Here is a 14,440-nt window from a genome sequence, read left to right on the forward strand (position 1 = left end):
ATGTAGCTGTGTAGCATTTATGTGGCTGTGTAGCACTTATGTAGCTGTGTAGCACTTATGTAGCTGTGTAGCATTTATGTAGCTGCTAGGGTTCTCCTCTCCAAATTGGTTCTTTAATCAGGACCTAACGTAGAGAAACACCAGGAGACTGAGAATGGTACGAGTTGTGCTGGATCTCATTAGGTATGTGCTGTCTGAGTAGGTGCTCTCCGCGAGCTGTATAATCTGGGCCATAGGTTTTTAAACTTTCTTTTTTAATTACTTTGACACAGCATAGGTTTTCCCTCAGCTATTAAAATGAGAAAAGAATATACATCTACGTGTAGTGAACATACATATGTTTAGTTTAGGGATCCGAAGGACCCCTGTGTCAGAAGGCGTATGGGGATGATGCACAAGGCGTCACTGTAGCAGCATTCTGGGAGAGCCAGGCAGGAGTGCAGGTGTGGGCTGGTGGTGTGTGTAAGTAAAACTGGAGTGTAAAGAAATGACGACTGTATACGTAAAGCTCTTCTTTTCCAGAAGAGGAGTAAGTGGAGGTGGTAGTAGTAAATAAAACCTACGGAGATTAGTTAAAGAAAGCTCTCCGTTTAGGTATTTTTGCCTCACATGATCTTACAGCATCAAAAACCACAGAAGGATGAAGGAAATGGATGAAGTACTCGGCGGGTGAGCCAATTAATACTAATACAGAAAAATTCCAGCAGCGGTCCCTGGTAACCGGTGGGGGTTGGAGCTGAGGCTGCTGTAGGCCATCGATCACCGTGAGCTCGCCTTGTGTGTCTGCAGGCAGTCGCACCGGCGCGGTGTCGGCGCGGGCGGCGCGGCCGGGCCGGCCGTCAGCAGGTGGGCAGCGCTGGGCGGCGCCTTAGGCGGCTGCGGCCGGCAGAGGGCTCTGTGCGCCCGCCCATGGGCCGCGAGGGGGAAGGGAGCGGCGCGGGGGCGCCGGGCTCGGTCTGGTAAACAGACCGGGAATTGTGGGCTCGGGCCTTTTCCTCAGGCTTTGCACCAAGCCTGAGATCAGATGACTCAGTCCGGACTCATTATTTTAATAGCCTACAGCTAGTTCACATAGCAGCGGGAGTCCACAAAAAAGGCATTTAATTGTTGAAACTCAAACTGGTACATTGTAACTGCAGATTATAGTATTCGGATTTAAGTGATTCAAGTAATTTATAAAGCTTTTGCACAAGCAAACAAAGTTAAAATGCTGATATTGTAATAAAAGTAAATAAAACATTCTTTTGTGCGTTAAGACCCAATTAAAGAGCATGATTTCATTTAACAAACTTAAAACAGGCAGGTGATATGTGCCAACATGACTACAGCTGTGTTTTACATTAGGAAATTAATTAAAATAGTCATTTATACTTTTTTCCACTTACAAGCGTCAGGCCTTTCTGTATTACACCATCTATTTTCTCTTCAATCATTGTGTTAGGGCGCGTTTATAATCCATGGTAGCAGGCTGCACTGTTTTTCCTGGCCTAATGAAAACCCGGCTCTATGCAATAATGCCGGCGAAGCGAAGCAGATCAAACGGCACGGGAGGAACTTCCCTGCTGTCTGCCGCTCAGATGGCCGGCCCTTCTTCCGCACCCTCACGGGGCTTCACTCCGAGCTGAGGTGGGAGAGTGGCTGCCGGAAAGGGGAGCAGTGTCTGTCAGACCCAGCGAGACCCGGGGGTTCACTGCTCTCCCAGACAGGCCTGGACCTGGTGTGATAGCACTCCCTGAGACTCCTGGGATAAACGAGTGGGACACAGTTTCAGAATGCAAATCTCCTTCTTTTTGTACCTTACAGCTGAATAATGGGACCTCGGGAGCTGTCCTTGATTCTTAGGTACAGTTTTTTTTCCCCTGATGCAGTGATTCCATAATGAACTGTTAACTTAGTCATTGATTCCTCCCATGCAAAACAGCCTCAAGTATAGAAAGGTGAATTTTAGAAGTAGCATGTAAGTACAAAAACAAGCATGTTCCTTCTGCATAGAAGAGTAAAAATGTGAGTTATGGTTATCTTCTTTCTCTGCTTTCCCTCACCTGCCTTCACCTGAAGTTTCTTGCCTTTTAGGAGCTGTCTTTCCCATCAGCTCTTTTACAGATGTGTGACTAATTACTGTGGAGTTCGAAGCGCCGGGAATGTTCGGTTTGCCATTTCAGCAAGGGTGGGCTGTTAGCACGTTGCTATCATCCTTCCAAACAACTCAAGAATCTGAAAATTTGGTTTATTAAGACCAGACATTTCACATTCCTAATGTTAAGATTGCTGCAATTTTCCATTATAAGCTTCACCCCACCCAGGCCTCTGAATTCAGATTTATAACTCATTTTTTAAAAAATGTTTTCCATCTAAATCTTAGCTTAGATTTTAAGCTCGGGGCAGCATCTTTTGAACAGAATGCTCCTTGTCAATGGAAGGGTTGTATTTTGCATCGAGTGTTTTCCCAGGTAGGTGTAGTGTTTGTTTAAACAGTGACTGCATCATAAGAGTCTTTGGGGTCTCTGTATTGAAAAGGCAACCAACTTTTATAGGTTTTAAGAGTGTGTTTGTTATGCAGGTTATTATTGCCAGAGTTTATTTTTGTTGTGTTTCTCTGAATGGGTATCCTGGATTTCATACTGTAGTGGTGCTGCTGGTGGAGCCGCTGCTGGCAGTATGTGACACATTTGTGGAAGACTGAACAATGTGTTGGTTATTGTGTCCAATTAATACTGTGTAAAACATTGAAGTCTGACTGATTTATGTACTTGATATTTGACATCCTCGTAGCTAATAAGGAATGTTTTGTGATAGGATCTATTTTTAAATTCTTCCTTGATGAATCTGTCTTTGGGTGTTGACTTGAATTCACAGAGGAACTTGGTGTGAAATGACACAGGAATACCATGACTTAAATGGAACATTACAAGAGTGAAATATTTGACATTTCGGCTCCCTGCTCCTTGAAGTCCCTGAGGCATCAATAAAGCCAAACCAAGTCCAGCAGTAAAAGTGGATGTCACAAATACACAGATCTGTAGATTGACTGCGAGAAGCTGATTTACTTAAATAGTTATAATAAATTCTTCAAGAAGGAAAGAGGGTGGACCGGTAATGGAAAAAATACAGTATTTTAGGTTAAGCACATCTGAAAGTAAAATGTCCTACTGGAACTAGGCAATTTGACAGTACTTGAGCCTGTGCAGTGAGCCAGAGCACGGCTGGTACACTACTTAAGTCCTACACCAGAACTATTTTGAGATACGAGTCAAACTTAGGAGATGCAGTGCCCCTATTTCTTATTCCATGGGCAGTGTAGTTTCATCTTCTTCACACAGACTGGGAATCCATTGAAGCTTCACATTTCTACAAATGAAAAAAACAAAACTATTTAACTCCCCTGCATTCTCCTCCCTCTTAAACAAATGTTTAATCTTCACTCTGCCTTCAAGAATTTTGCACTTTGTTCATGTTAAAGCACAGAATAAAAAATAAAATAAAAAGAAAAGACAAGAAAAGAAAATAAAAAAAAAAGAAAAGACAAATAGCGATATTTAAATCATTTAAATTGAATAACTGATATGATGAGAGTATTCCTACGAAGACGCTATCAGCATTCTTTCGTGAGATCATCTGTAGTCACTATAGTTATTCTTGCTCAGAAAATAAGTTTGTTCTTTTTCTTTGTGAGATGCAAGTTTTAAAAGTGACAGTGTGCCTTTTTGAAGTGGTGCTTTAAAAAACTTATTTCAATGTATGCATGTATCGTACTGGAAGAACTCTTATTAGTCACACTTTGTATTTCACATTATTGATGTCTACTGAAATTCTCATTTTGAGCCATCTAACATTTTATGGCAGTGACGTTACTTTTTTCTATATTAACTAGGATATGAACCAAACTGTAAGGATTTATGGAGTTATATCTAACAATTAATTAAGCAGTAATACATACAATATGTTGGCTAGAAGCAGGCAGTGACTTGTTGTTCATTAATGACCGTAAGTAAAGCCGAGGTTGATGAGCACCCTAATAAGCCAGTTAGTAAATGCAGGGAGGATGATTTCTGAAATGATGACTGCAGAGTTACATCAGAGGCAAAGGATTGCTGCAGCATTCTGAAAATCTAGCCCCAATGAGAGAGAGAGCCTGCAAGATGTTTCACACCATCCGAGTGCTTCTTTTCTGCCAATGGCAAAACTTCAGAACTAGTTTGATAGAGAACAACTTGACGTAGAGGTAAAGCACAGCATAGTTAATGCTGTGATAGGATATGGTTGAGAGGGTTGTTGCAGCTCTGTAAGCTCTTATTTATTTGTAACAGAGGTGACAAACAAGCAGTGCCTTCAGCCTCTCTCCATGGAAATTGCAGAATTTGGAAGTTGCAGACAGATTATAGCTCCTTTCTGTAACTGCTTCAATTCAAAGTAGAGTAGAAAAACTGGGAAAAGAGTGGGAGGAAGAGAAGAAAGAAACAAATATGTTTCTAATGTTTTAGAAATTACTGTTGCTCTCAAGATGATTTCTGATTTTGCTCCTTTTAAGCATATCGTTTGTATTATTTTTTATTTTAACAACAGCAGAAAGCATTTGTGGGCTCTTCCTCAAGTCCCATCAAGTCTAGGGCATAAGTGACAGATTTTTATTATGAAATATCTGAAATAAGATTGCATCTTTCCTTAGTGCATTGCTGTTCTAATGTTGTCTATGCAGTGTACATTTTTTCTGACAATGTTAAATGTATGTATATATTTAAATCAAGCATAGTCCTGAATTTTGCATTTGTTACATGACCCACACAAACTAAAGGAGGGAAAGAGACAAAAAAACACTTTGCTTTAAAAATAAAATTTCTTTTTGGAAGGGTTGGAACATTTGTTTTCAAGTAAACAACTCTTTTTATGGTGGGGAAATGTACAACTCTGGCTTTGGGTTCTGTTTTTCTTTAATTAAAGATTACTTTGGTGCTCTGTGAAAAGATGACAAGGTGGAATTAGTGTTAAGTGTCCAATTAACAGAATAGAGGGGAGAAAAGCAGAACAAAAAATAAATCTTTGCAAAACACACAATATCAGTGTAGAAAAATGGGAAGGTAGGGCTTAGGTCCAGATCTACATTAACTGAAATATGAAATGTAGCTCACACGGAAGGTTTTGTTTACTCACAAAATCGAGGAACACTAAAGTCCTCCCCAGTACTTTTAACTCCACTTGTATTGATCAACAGCAAATAAACACGAGTTTTACTGGGGCAAGTACATGGCTTAGGATGACTAGATAATTGCTGCATCACTGTTATTCATTTGGAGTGAGAATGGATTGTTTGGCATGTTACCATTAGCTCCACTTACACGTATCTAAATGTGAAATTTCTCAATCTAATAAATCGATTTTCCATGCTAGATCCACAGAACATGTAGTTGGTGGATATTTTATTGTGCCTTATAAGAACATGTGATGAGCAGACAAAGAAAGGAAATGCACTGAAATCTTGCTCACGTTGGGCAGATTTCCTAAGGTTGCACCCTTGACTCTACTGATGGCGGTATGAATATGGCTGCATGTTGTGCTTTTATCACTGCTGCAGCAGAAGTGCAGCGCAAACTCTGCTTTTAGCCTTTTTCTAAGGGTTAAGTGATAATAATAATCTCTGATACATCTGCTGAATATGCATGTATTCAGAAAACTGTTATTACAGTATATCTCATGGTGATAATAATTTTAACATCTTGAATCAGCATGTTGAATAATGAAAAACGAAATAATTGTACCATCAGTAAATTATTATATAAATACCAGTAATGAAATGAAATCTGATTCTGTCCTAAGATAGTCATTGGTTTGTCAGAACTATTCCTTACTTACGACATAAAAAGCTTTCAATGTGAATAAGTACTGAGAATGAATGCTGAATTCTTTTGTAAGACCTGATCTCATGAATGTTGCCTTGCTGAAGAGCATGGATGCCTGGCATTTCTGTAACGTATCTTGGGCTGCAAAGGTTTCTTGTCCTGAAACTTAGAAATGCCCTTTAGTTACATGTTTGGTCTGCTTAGGGTAAGTGAAATACAGGTCTGGGGGAATCACTGAAAGGGATTATTTCATGGTCTTTCTTCCCCATTTTTGGATGCTTTTTGTGAAATTGGAAAAAGACAGTCAAAAAGAAACTTCACATAAATGGTGTGTTTTAGCAGGATGTAGATACTCGTGAAGGAATGGGTGATTAAGCACATGTCTTAATTGGGCTTTGTCGCACTGGTATTTCGTCTTAGGGTTTTGCTAAAACTGTATTGGAAGATTTCTAAAGAAAAAGGTGATTGATAGCTTCTGTGAAGCAGCAGATTTTTTAGTGTTTTTTGCAGAATGCTTCTGTTTCCTCCAGACTACAAAGGATGGCATGTGAAAGTGCTCGCAGGGGGGCTCATCAAATAATTTGAATTATTAGGTGGTATGAGACTTGCTCATATGTTTGTTTCCTCGTTATTGCATAGTGTACAAGGCATTACTGGGACATGGATTGTCTTTGCTTTGTCTCAGTTTCATGAAGTTCAACAGAGAAAAGGCTTTCATCCTTGCCAAGAGACAAGACAGCTTACTGCTGAGCTCCTGCGGTTTGGATTTCATCAGAGTTCTGCTTAACCCAGTAATAGTTCAACTTAGCAATTGTCTCCTCTTCCCAGTATTAGCAATACCAAACCTTACTGCTTTGTCTTTGCGTGTCCTGCCTCGAGAGATGGATCCTCCTAACACCTCTTCATAGTAGAGGTCTCCTGAAGTTTTAAAATACTGTACAACTAGAGTTACTTCCAGCCTAAACTTAACATCCTCACCTCCTCCTTTCTCTTAGAAACATGAAGACCAAAAACTGCACAAAAATCTTGAAACAAAAGTGGAAATAAGATTAAGGGGAAAAGCACTGTGCCCTTATAGATGTAAAGCATAGCAAGAGAATTAATGTGTGGCTTTCAGTATGTAGTTAATCTGGTCAGTGGCCATCGGTTGAGTCAATATTGACCCCTCTTGAAACGAATATAATACACAAAACGTGATGCAAATCCGTTGTAAAGCAGATGAGACCTTTTTCTTCTTTTTTCCTTTTTTCCCATTCAGTCTTAAAGTTGATCAGCTGTCAGGTTAAGGAGCAGCCTGAGGAAATCTGAGTGATAGAAGCTTAGCCTCATGTTCTTGTGCTTTGGGAAAAATGACAGCCTATTCCCAGAGCAGGTTGGTGAAATTCAGCAAACACAATAAGCTTGATGTCAATGTAAGCATTTTTCCATAATTAATTGTGTGATAATGAGAAAAAGGGTCAGAACTAGTTCTGTTCCGCTGCTTTTTCATGTTATGGGCTGGACAATAAGTCACTGGTGAGGTTGAGAGTAGGAAATGTGTATTACTGACAGGTATCACTGTTGTTGTTGTGAAGAAGAGGAAAGAAATGTCTTTTGCCTCAATCACCACACCATTAGTATGAAGGTACGTTCTGTAGGACAGTCTGTTTTTATGATGCCATTGCCCTCAGTATGTGAATATGAGTACAGAATGCTTAAATTGTCTCAGAATTGAGCATCTGAAAAGGTTTATGATAAACTAACTCTGACATCATGATGTGAGTCATGATGGGGCATAATCTCGAAACAGTACGTGCTAGTATATTTAGTTCATGGAAATTTCTGTGAGTGCATTCTTCTTCTGTTCACTTTTCATTTCGAAGTTGTTTTTTGGGATACAGAGCTTGGGAGGAGGAGAACTTACTAATGTTGCAGAGCTTTGATTTTAAGACTTTCGAAATTTGAATGTTGTCTCTGCTTTTTTGTGACTTTCATGCTGTTAACAGCAGCTAATGCTGATGTATTATGTTGCCACCTATATGGAAGGTTGGGCAACGCTTTCCATTATAAGACTGTTCAGTTGCTTATATTGTTGCCAACATTCAGCTGTTTGGGCTGAAACTTTCCATGCTGGGTGTTTCCTTCAGGCTGAATTTGTTGGGAAAGTTTCAATAAAAATACTCAAACTATTCTAGGGAATGAGAGCGAGGGGAAATACTCTATTTTACTTGTGTTTATTGAAGTTTGCTGCAAGCAATTGGTTCAGCAATCATAGCCCCTGTGTGCTTTGGAGCAGGGATTTGAATTATTAGGAAGGTGAAAGGGAGAAGGGAGAAAAAGTATGAGTAAAAGAGATTTTTTTTCTAAGGAATGGGCTCCTCCCTGATACAGTGAGGCACCTATAAAGAGGCACACAAAGCCCATGCTTGTCAAAATATGACTGGGGAATGACTGGGAATTGAACAGTTATTCTTCTTGTTCCACTGTGCCTACATGGTGTACTGGGCTTGGAGAGAGAGAGGGCTATGAGGTGCAAACAGAATCCTGTGCAATAGGGAACCATGGCTGTAAAATCTGTTTAGTGTTGAAACTGAATAGCAAGGTTCTGGGTTTGACACTAAGACTTGAAAGCAACAGGAGACTGACTCAGCAAGGAGACGGGACGGATCAGAAGATAATGGGAGAGACTATTAAGGAAGGTGAGATATAACCTTAGTAGTCTTAAGACAACCTGTTTTAGTTACAGTTCATTGTCTGATTCCCATACATCTTGTGCAATTAAATGAAGCAGAGAAATTGTATGCAGTCATGTAAGATCAATATTCAACCATAATTGTTTCATTTCTGTGCACTTGATGTTGCAGCCATAATGTACATTCAATGTGAAAATTAGAGCTTTAGTCAGAAATATTGTTCTACACCCATCATTAAAATGCTTATATTATAGGCTTTGAAGGGCATGGCCATTGTTAAGCACAAATATAACATAATGTTTCAATTAGAATACTGAAAAATGTTTCATTTAATCTATTTAAACAAGATTTCTTTTTAAAAGCTTAGTACTGCCAATGCTTCCGCAAACATATAAGAGATTATTTGGATCTGAAAAGGTTAATTTCATACTTCACATATCAGGAACTGAACCTCTCGACAGATTCTGCCTTCCATCTCTCTCAAGTTGACAGTGGAGACAACAAATGACGTTTTGGAACATACCCAACATGCTTAGCCCAAATGGGAGTGAGTTAACAGGACAGGGAGAAGTTTCACATTTTCCTGATTTTTGTGGACCTCAACCAGACTAATTATACCTGAATATTATTTTAACATTGTTATTCGTGGCTGAGTTCATTAAATAACAGCATTCATGCCTGGTGCATTTTAACATCTCATGCTTGAGGTTATCATCCAAATTCTCAAGGATTTATAATGTTGCCATAACATTTTCGTAAGGAATAACGCTTCCCATCCAGAAGCAAGCACACATCATACTGCAGATTCCAAACGTAGTGAATTAGATGTTTCCTGGTGAGCAGGAACATGTTCACCAGGCCATTTTATTACTGCTTTTTTTTTTTTTCTTTAATGAAATTTAGAATTCTGTTTGGGGACTATTTTGCTAATAATATCTCTACCCTGTTGAGAGAAAAGAAATTTGAAAGTGAACTGTTACTGTGGATATCTTCTTTTTAAATATTTACTTAATAAAAATGCCATATCTATGTTTGACATGATGCATTGTCTCTGTTACAAAGAAGATAAGCTGTCATGCCATATACCTATTTATTAATGTCTGCAGATTGCGTGTTGATGGTACATATCATGGCAAAGATCCACTTATTAATGCCTTCATGGTATGGTTGGACAGGATACATCTTTATTATTCTAAGGATACTTGAATTTTTATGCTGCTGCATTGCAATACCTCGGTTGCTTTTTCAAACAAGCTTAGATATCCAAACATGGAGATACGGACCAATTTTGTCTTTCATATTTGACAAATATGTCTAAAAGCCCCCCCTTTTTTTCTTTTTTTTTAAATTCCCCTCCTGTTCCTTATGAATCTCTCACCATTCCACAAGAGCTGTTTTTCTTAAAGATCTCTGGTGTTCGCTCATAACCAGCGGGTGTTGTGAGCAGTCACAAAATGTTGGCTTTCCATGAATACAGTGATTCACATTAATTGAAACTGTTGGTTGAGTCTGCAGAAGAAATCAGGCTGTCTCGTAGCACCATGTTGCAGATTGTGTGGTTTGTATTACGTTTTGCTGTGAGACCCAAGGTGACCCGATGGTCAAAACGGTGGCACTGCTTCTCACCTGTGCGTTCCTGTTTTTTTTCGCTTTATGTGAAATCATTACAATACTGCAATCTGCAGAATCACTTGGTCCAGCCAGCCTGTAGCCTGCTTCTTCATATCCTGACTGGTGTGATCCCTTTTCTCAGGTCTGCTGCTAACTGTACATCTACTTCCCAGCTCTGTGCTGGTTTTGGGACGTTGATCAGGGGCTGCTTTCACGTCACTCAGTGGGCCATTTGGTGGGAAATAGATTTATTGTGTACCAAGAACTTGATAGAGTTGGTAGGCTACCTCTTCTCACAGAGGTTCCCAGCACCTGTCCCTGCCACCTGCAACAACTCAGCATCCTCAGCATTTCTTCCAGAGTTGTTCTCTGGTGCCAGTTCCACCCATAAGTCTACATCATTCTTAGGCTTCACCGAGGAGACTGTAACTATTGAAAGAAAGCCAGGTTGCCCTTAGTCCCATACAAATAATTTTTGTATTTGCTGGTAGTTTTTGTTGTTCTGTTTCCTTACTGGATTTGCAAATATGAGTTTCTAGGTGACAGCTGGCTCCAGGGCAACTGAGCATATAGTCTGCACAGAAGCTCTCACTTATCTGATTACATCCTTCATAACTTGTCAAGGTTGTAAGCTCATCATTTAAAGCTGGGATCTTGGCTAAAAGCTGGCTTTCTGTGAAGTCAGAGAAACCTTTGAGCATGTGGATGTGGCATTGAAGGATGTGTAGTAGTGAGTATGGTGGATATGGGTTGGTAGTTGGACTGGATGATCTCGGAGGTCTTTTCCAACCTTTATGGTTCTATGTAACTTAAACATTCTGTATCACATGCTATTGTATTGTTTATTGACAGGCATGGCTTGTGTCTTGGCATAAAAACATAGGACAGAAAATATATGCAGAAAGAAGATAATTTTCTTTGGGCTGTCTTTATGCGAATCCTTCACGGTGGCTCCTTGAAAGTTGATGGAGGAGTTTGTGTTCTTGAAGTCTGTATGTTGTGGAGGAACTTGTCATGGCTGATTCTGAAGCTCCAGTTGGTCACTGAGAGCATTACCTAAAAGCTGTCTTGATGACAGCATTTGAAGTCTCTCATGCTCTCAATTGTGCTTGTTACAGGTTTATGACTGATGCAGCTCGACGTGAGCAGGAGTCTTTGAAGAAAAAGATTCAGCCGAAACTCTCTTTGACTTTGTCAAGCACGGTGTCCCGTGGGAATGTATCCACTCCACCTCGCCACAGCAGTGGAAGCCTTACTCCTCCTGTCACCCCTCCAATCACTCCTTCCTCTTCATTTCGTAGTAGTACTCCAACAGGTAAGCGTATACCATTTTGCTTATTCCCAAATCAGCTTGCGTTTTTTCTGTGTGGCTTTTGAGAATATTTATTTAGAGAACAGGTAGGCGCTGAACACTTTTATCTTATCTCTGTTGGAGGCATTAATGTCTCTGTCTACTCAGTCTAGCAGTTCCCATGAATTATGCATTAGTATCTTTTACAGTTTTGATTGAAATCAGCCAGCAGAACAGACTGAAAAGTCAGCACATTTGTCAATAACCAAGTCATCCTGATTTTCCCAGGTATAAAAGTCCTGGGAAGATTTTTTTCACCACTTGAAGAAACTGAAAGTTGCTTGCTGTGTTGAGCCAGATCTCTCGACCAAGTCATTCTGTTTTATATTAGCTAGAGATCTTGTTTCAGACAGTAGTGATACATTGCAAGTTAAATTTCATTTTTTCAATTCTAAAAATGTAGACGCTTATATGTCATGTCCCACCTATGAAGGGGGAGAGGGGTGAACAGATTTGTAAATTTTCCCATTAGATTAATGTTAAGAAATATTCAAGGTCAAAGCACAGTCATCAATTTTAATGAAAATCTCTGTACTACAATTATCTTAAAAGTATTGGCACTCTTACAGTTATCTGTCTAAGCTGTGCAGCTACACTGTGACTTCATAAGAAATTGAAATTGGCTTTGTGTTACTTAACATTATGAAAAAAAAAAAAGAAAAGGAGGGAGGTGTTGGCAGGGGGAGAGAAAGGGAGGCAAACAGAGAGAGATCACTTGTCCAGCGTTGTGTCAGCCAAAGTATTGAAGTCTCTAAGACTCCCAGGGCTTCTCTCAGGCATCCTTACAGGGATTTGCCATTGCAAGTCTACTGATAAGTCTACAGCAGATGAGTTTGCAGTAAATAAGTTTGCCATATACAACTTTGCAGTCAAAACTTATGCAGCAAGATGGGAGTTGTGGACAAAGCAGTGCCCTCCTGGCTACACAGGGCTTCCTTTGCTAAACCAAGTGTTCAGCCTTCTGTTTGTTGTCATGGCAATGGTCTTATCTTGAAAGTGTTTGAGATAATTTCAGGTGTACCACAGAGAAAGTGTTTTTTTGTTGGTCTGCTACAATCTGTGCGGTTTTGTAATAAATAGAATCAATATATTCCTCTCAGTAAGAAATAGCATTAGTATCCCTGCTTTGATAAATTGCCTTGCCATGTATTTTGCATAAGCTATTTAACATTTTGGTATTAACAATTAAATGAAAAAGGTGTAATGTTCCATGTGCCACTCTCTAAGTTCAGAAATAAATAGTGTCCCTGAATATGAAAAAGGGAAGTGTGTTGGATATAGCTAAACAATGAAGCCTGAATGTAATACAAAGAATTTAACAAGTAAATTTTTCTTAATTGTCTCCTCTTTGGAATGAACTGATTCACATCCTTTAATACAGATGTCAAGGAATTTCTCCTTCCTTTTGGTTTTTTTTCAGCTTCTACTGAGTAGGCTAATTCATGATGTGGTCAGTTAGCACAACTTCGAATGTCAGGACCACTAGTTAACTGTCTGTTGTTTGAAATACACTCCATTAAACACTAAAGAAAGTTTATACTAAAATAATTCTATTTTTGATATTTATATAAACTTTCAATCTTTTAAAGTTATTCAGAATGTTAACTGAGTCCTACTTGCCAGGCTATAAATAACAGCAGCTTCCACTTTCTGCATTCTGTGTTATAATTTTCCCCTTGGAGCCATATTCCAAGGTTAGAATTTGGAATAGCCCGGTAGCAAAAACAACATATAAAACAGATATTCTTTCTTGAAGATGTTTGGTTTCTTTAAAAACAAACAAACAAAAAAGCAATTATTAACTGAATTATATTTCAGCAGAAACTTCCCACCTCAGAATTTCCATTTTTGTCACCTTACAAATTTGTCTGGACCTAAAATAAGCAGTGCAATTTTTCTGATAACGATAGAATTTCTCCTAGCATTTTCTTGGCATGGGATTTTGTTCTGTTATTGTGCTAACATACATGCAAATGTACACGTGTGTATATATGTGTGTATATATGTATATACACTCTAGATGTTCCCTGCTTGATCAGAGGAATTAGACCAGGTGACCTCCAGAGGTTCCTTCCAGCGCTAACTATGCTGAGACTCTGTGGTATGTAGAACACGTGCTCAGAGTCCCATTGTGGCTGAGTTTGTTTTCTTCATCCCTATGCAGTGCCTGCATAGGGAGCCTAGGAAAACATCATCTGGGTAGGTGTTAACTGCTAGAACGCAAAATAATCATTGTCCTCATCATCCTTTACACCTGTACTTCATCAAAAAACATGGAAGAAAGAAAGCATTCCCTAAAAGCCGATGAGATGGCATGCAAATATCTGCATGTCCCTTAGCAGAGAATAGCTATCCTATATATGGTTTTTTGCCATTCTTTCTTGTGGTACAATATAGGAACCTTCTGGGTCCCATTTTCCAATTAGTGTCCTCCATTTAGGTTTGTTACTTGTCTTGGCTTCGCTAGATGTGGTGATGGTGTCTTGCATAAAATAGTCTGAACCTCAGTTATCTCAGTGTATGTCCCACCATTGCCTGATGCTGTTCAGCTACTGTTGTCATTTTTCAGCAAAGTGTTATTTCACGTAATGATCTCCCATCCACATATTGACCAGCTTTGAACCCATCATTAGCTTATGAAATTTGATAAGAAATAGTTGAGGTGGTTTGGCTGCAGGGAATGTTTGTTAAGCTTTGCAGTAAAAATGTATGCCAAAGGACTACAGGCCAAATTCTCAGACAGAGCTGAGCAGCTTCCAAGTTGACAATATACGTGCTGCAAACGTTGCATGTGTGTGTACACCACCTTCTTGTGTACAAGTGGCATGATTCACAAATGGCATGTTAGCAGAAATATGTAGTGAAGAAGTATGTTCTTGGAGGCTCTTTTCAGGTTATGAGGTAGACACATTTATCTGCAAACTCTGTGTGTGTGTGTGTGTGTGTGTGTGTGTGTGTGTGTGTGTGTGTGT

At 39.4% G+C, this 14,440-nt stretch overlaps 1 protein-coding gene across 3 annotated transcripts in view; it reads left to right on the forward strand.

Annotated features, from left to right (window-relative positions):
• JAZF1 (JAZF zinc finger 1) overlaps positions 1-14,440 on the forward strand; it is a 171,365-nt gene that overhangs the window by 131,124 nt on the left and 25,801 nt on the right. For all 3 annotated transcript variants that reach the window (XM_042817548.1, XM_042817549.1, XM_042817550.1), the window contains exon 3: positions 11,236-11,432. In XM_042817548.1, the coding sequence (XP_042673482.1) occupies positions 11,236-11,432 (197 nt within the window). The remainder of the gene's footprint in view (positions 1-11,235; positions 11,433-14,440) is intronic.

Source organism: Centrocercus urophasianus, unplaced genomic scaffold, assembly GCF_019232065.1.
Source record: "Centrocercus urophasianus isolate 14NV4802_14NV808 unplaced genomic scaffold, USGS_Curo_1.0 seq_16, whole genome shotgun sequence".
Classification (NCBI taxonomy): domain Eukaryota; kingdom Metazoa; phylum Chordata; class Aves; order Galliformes; family Phasianidae; genus Centrocercus; species Centrocercus urophasianus.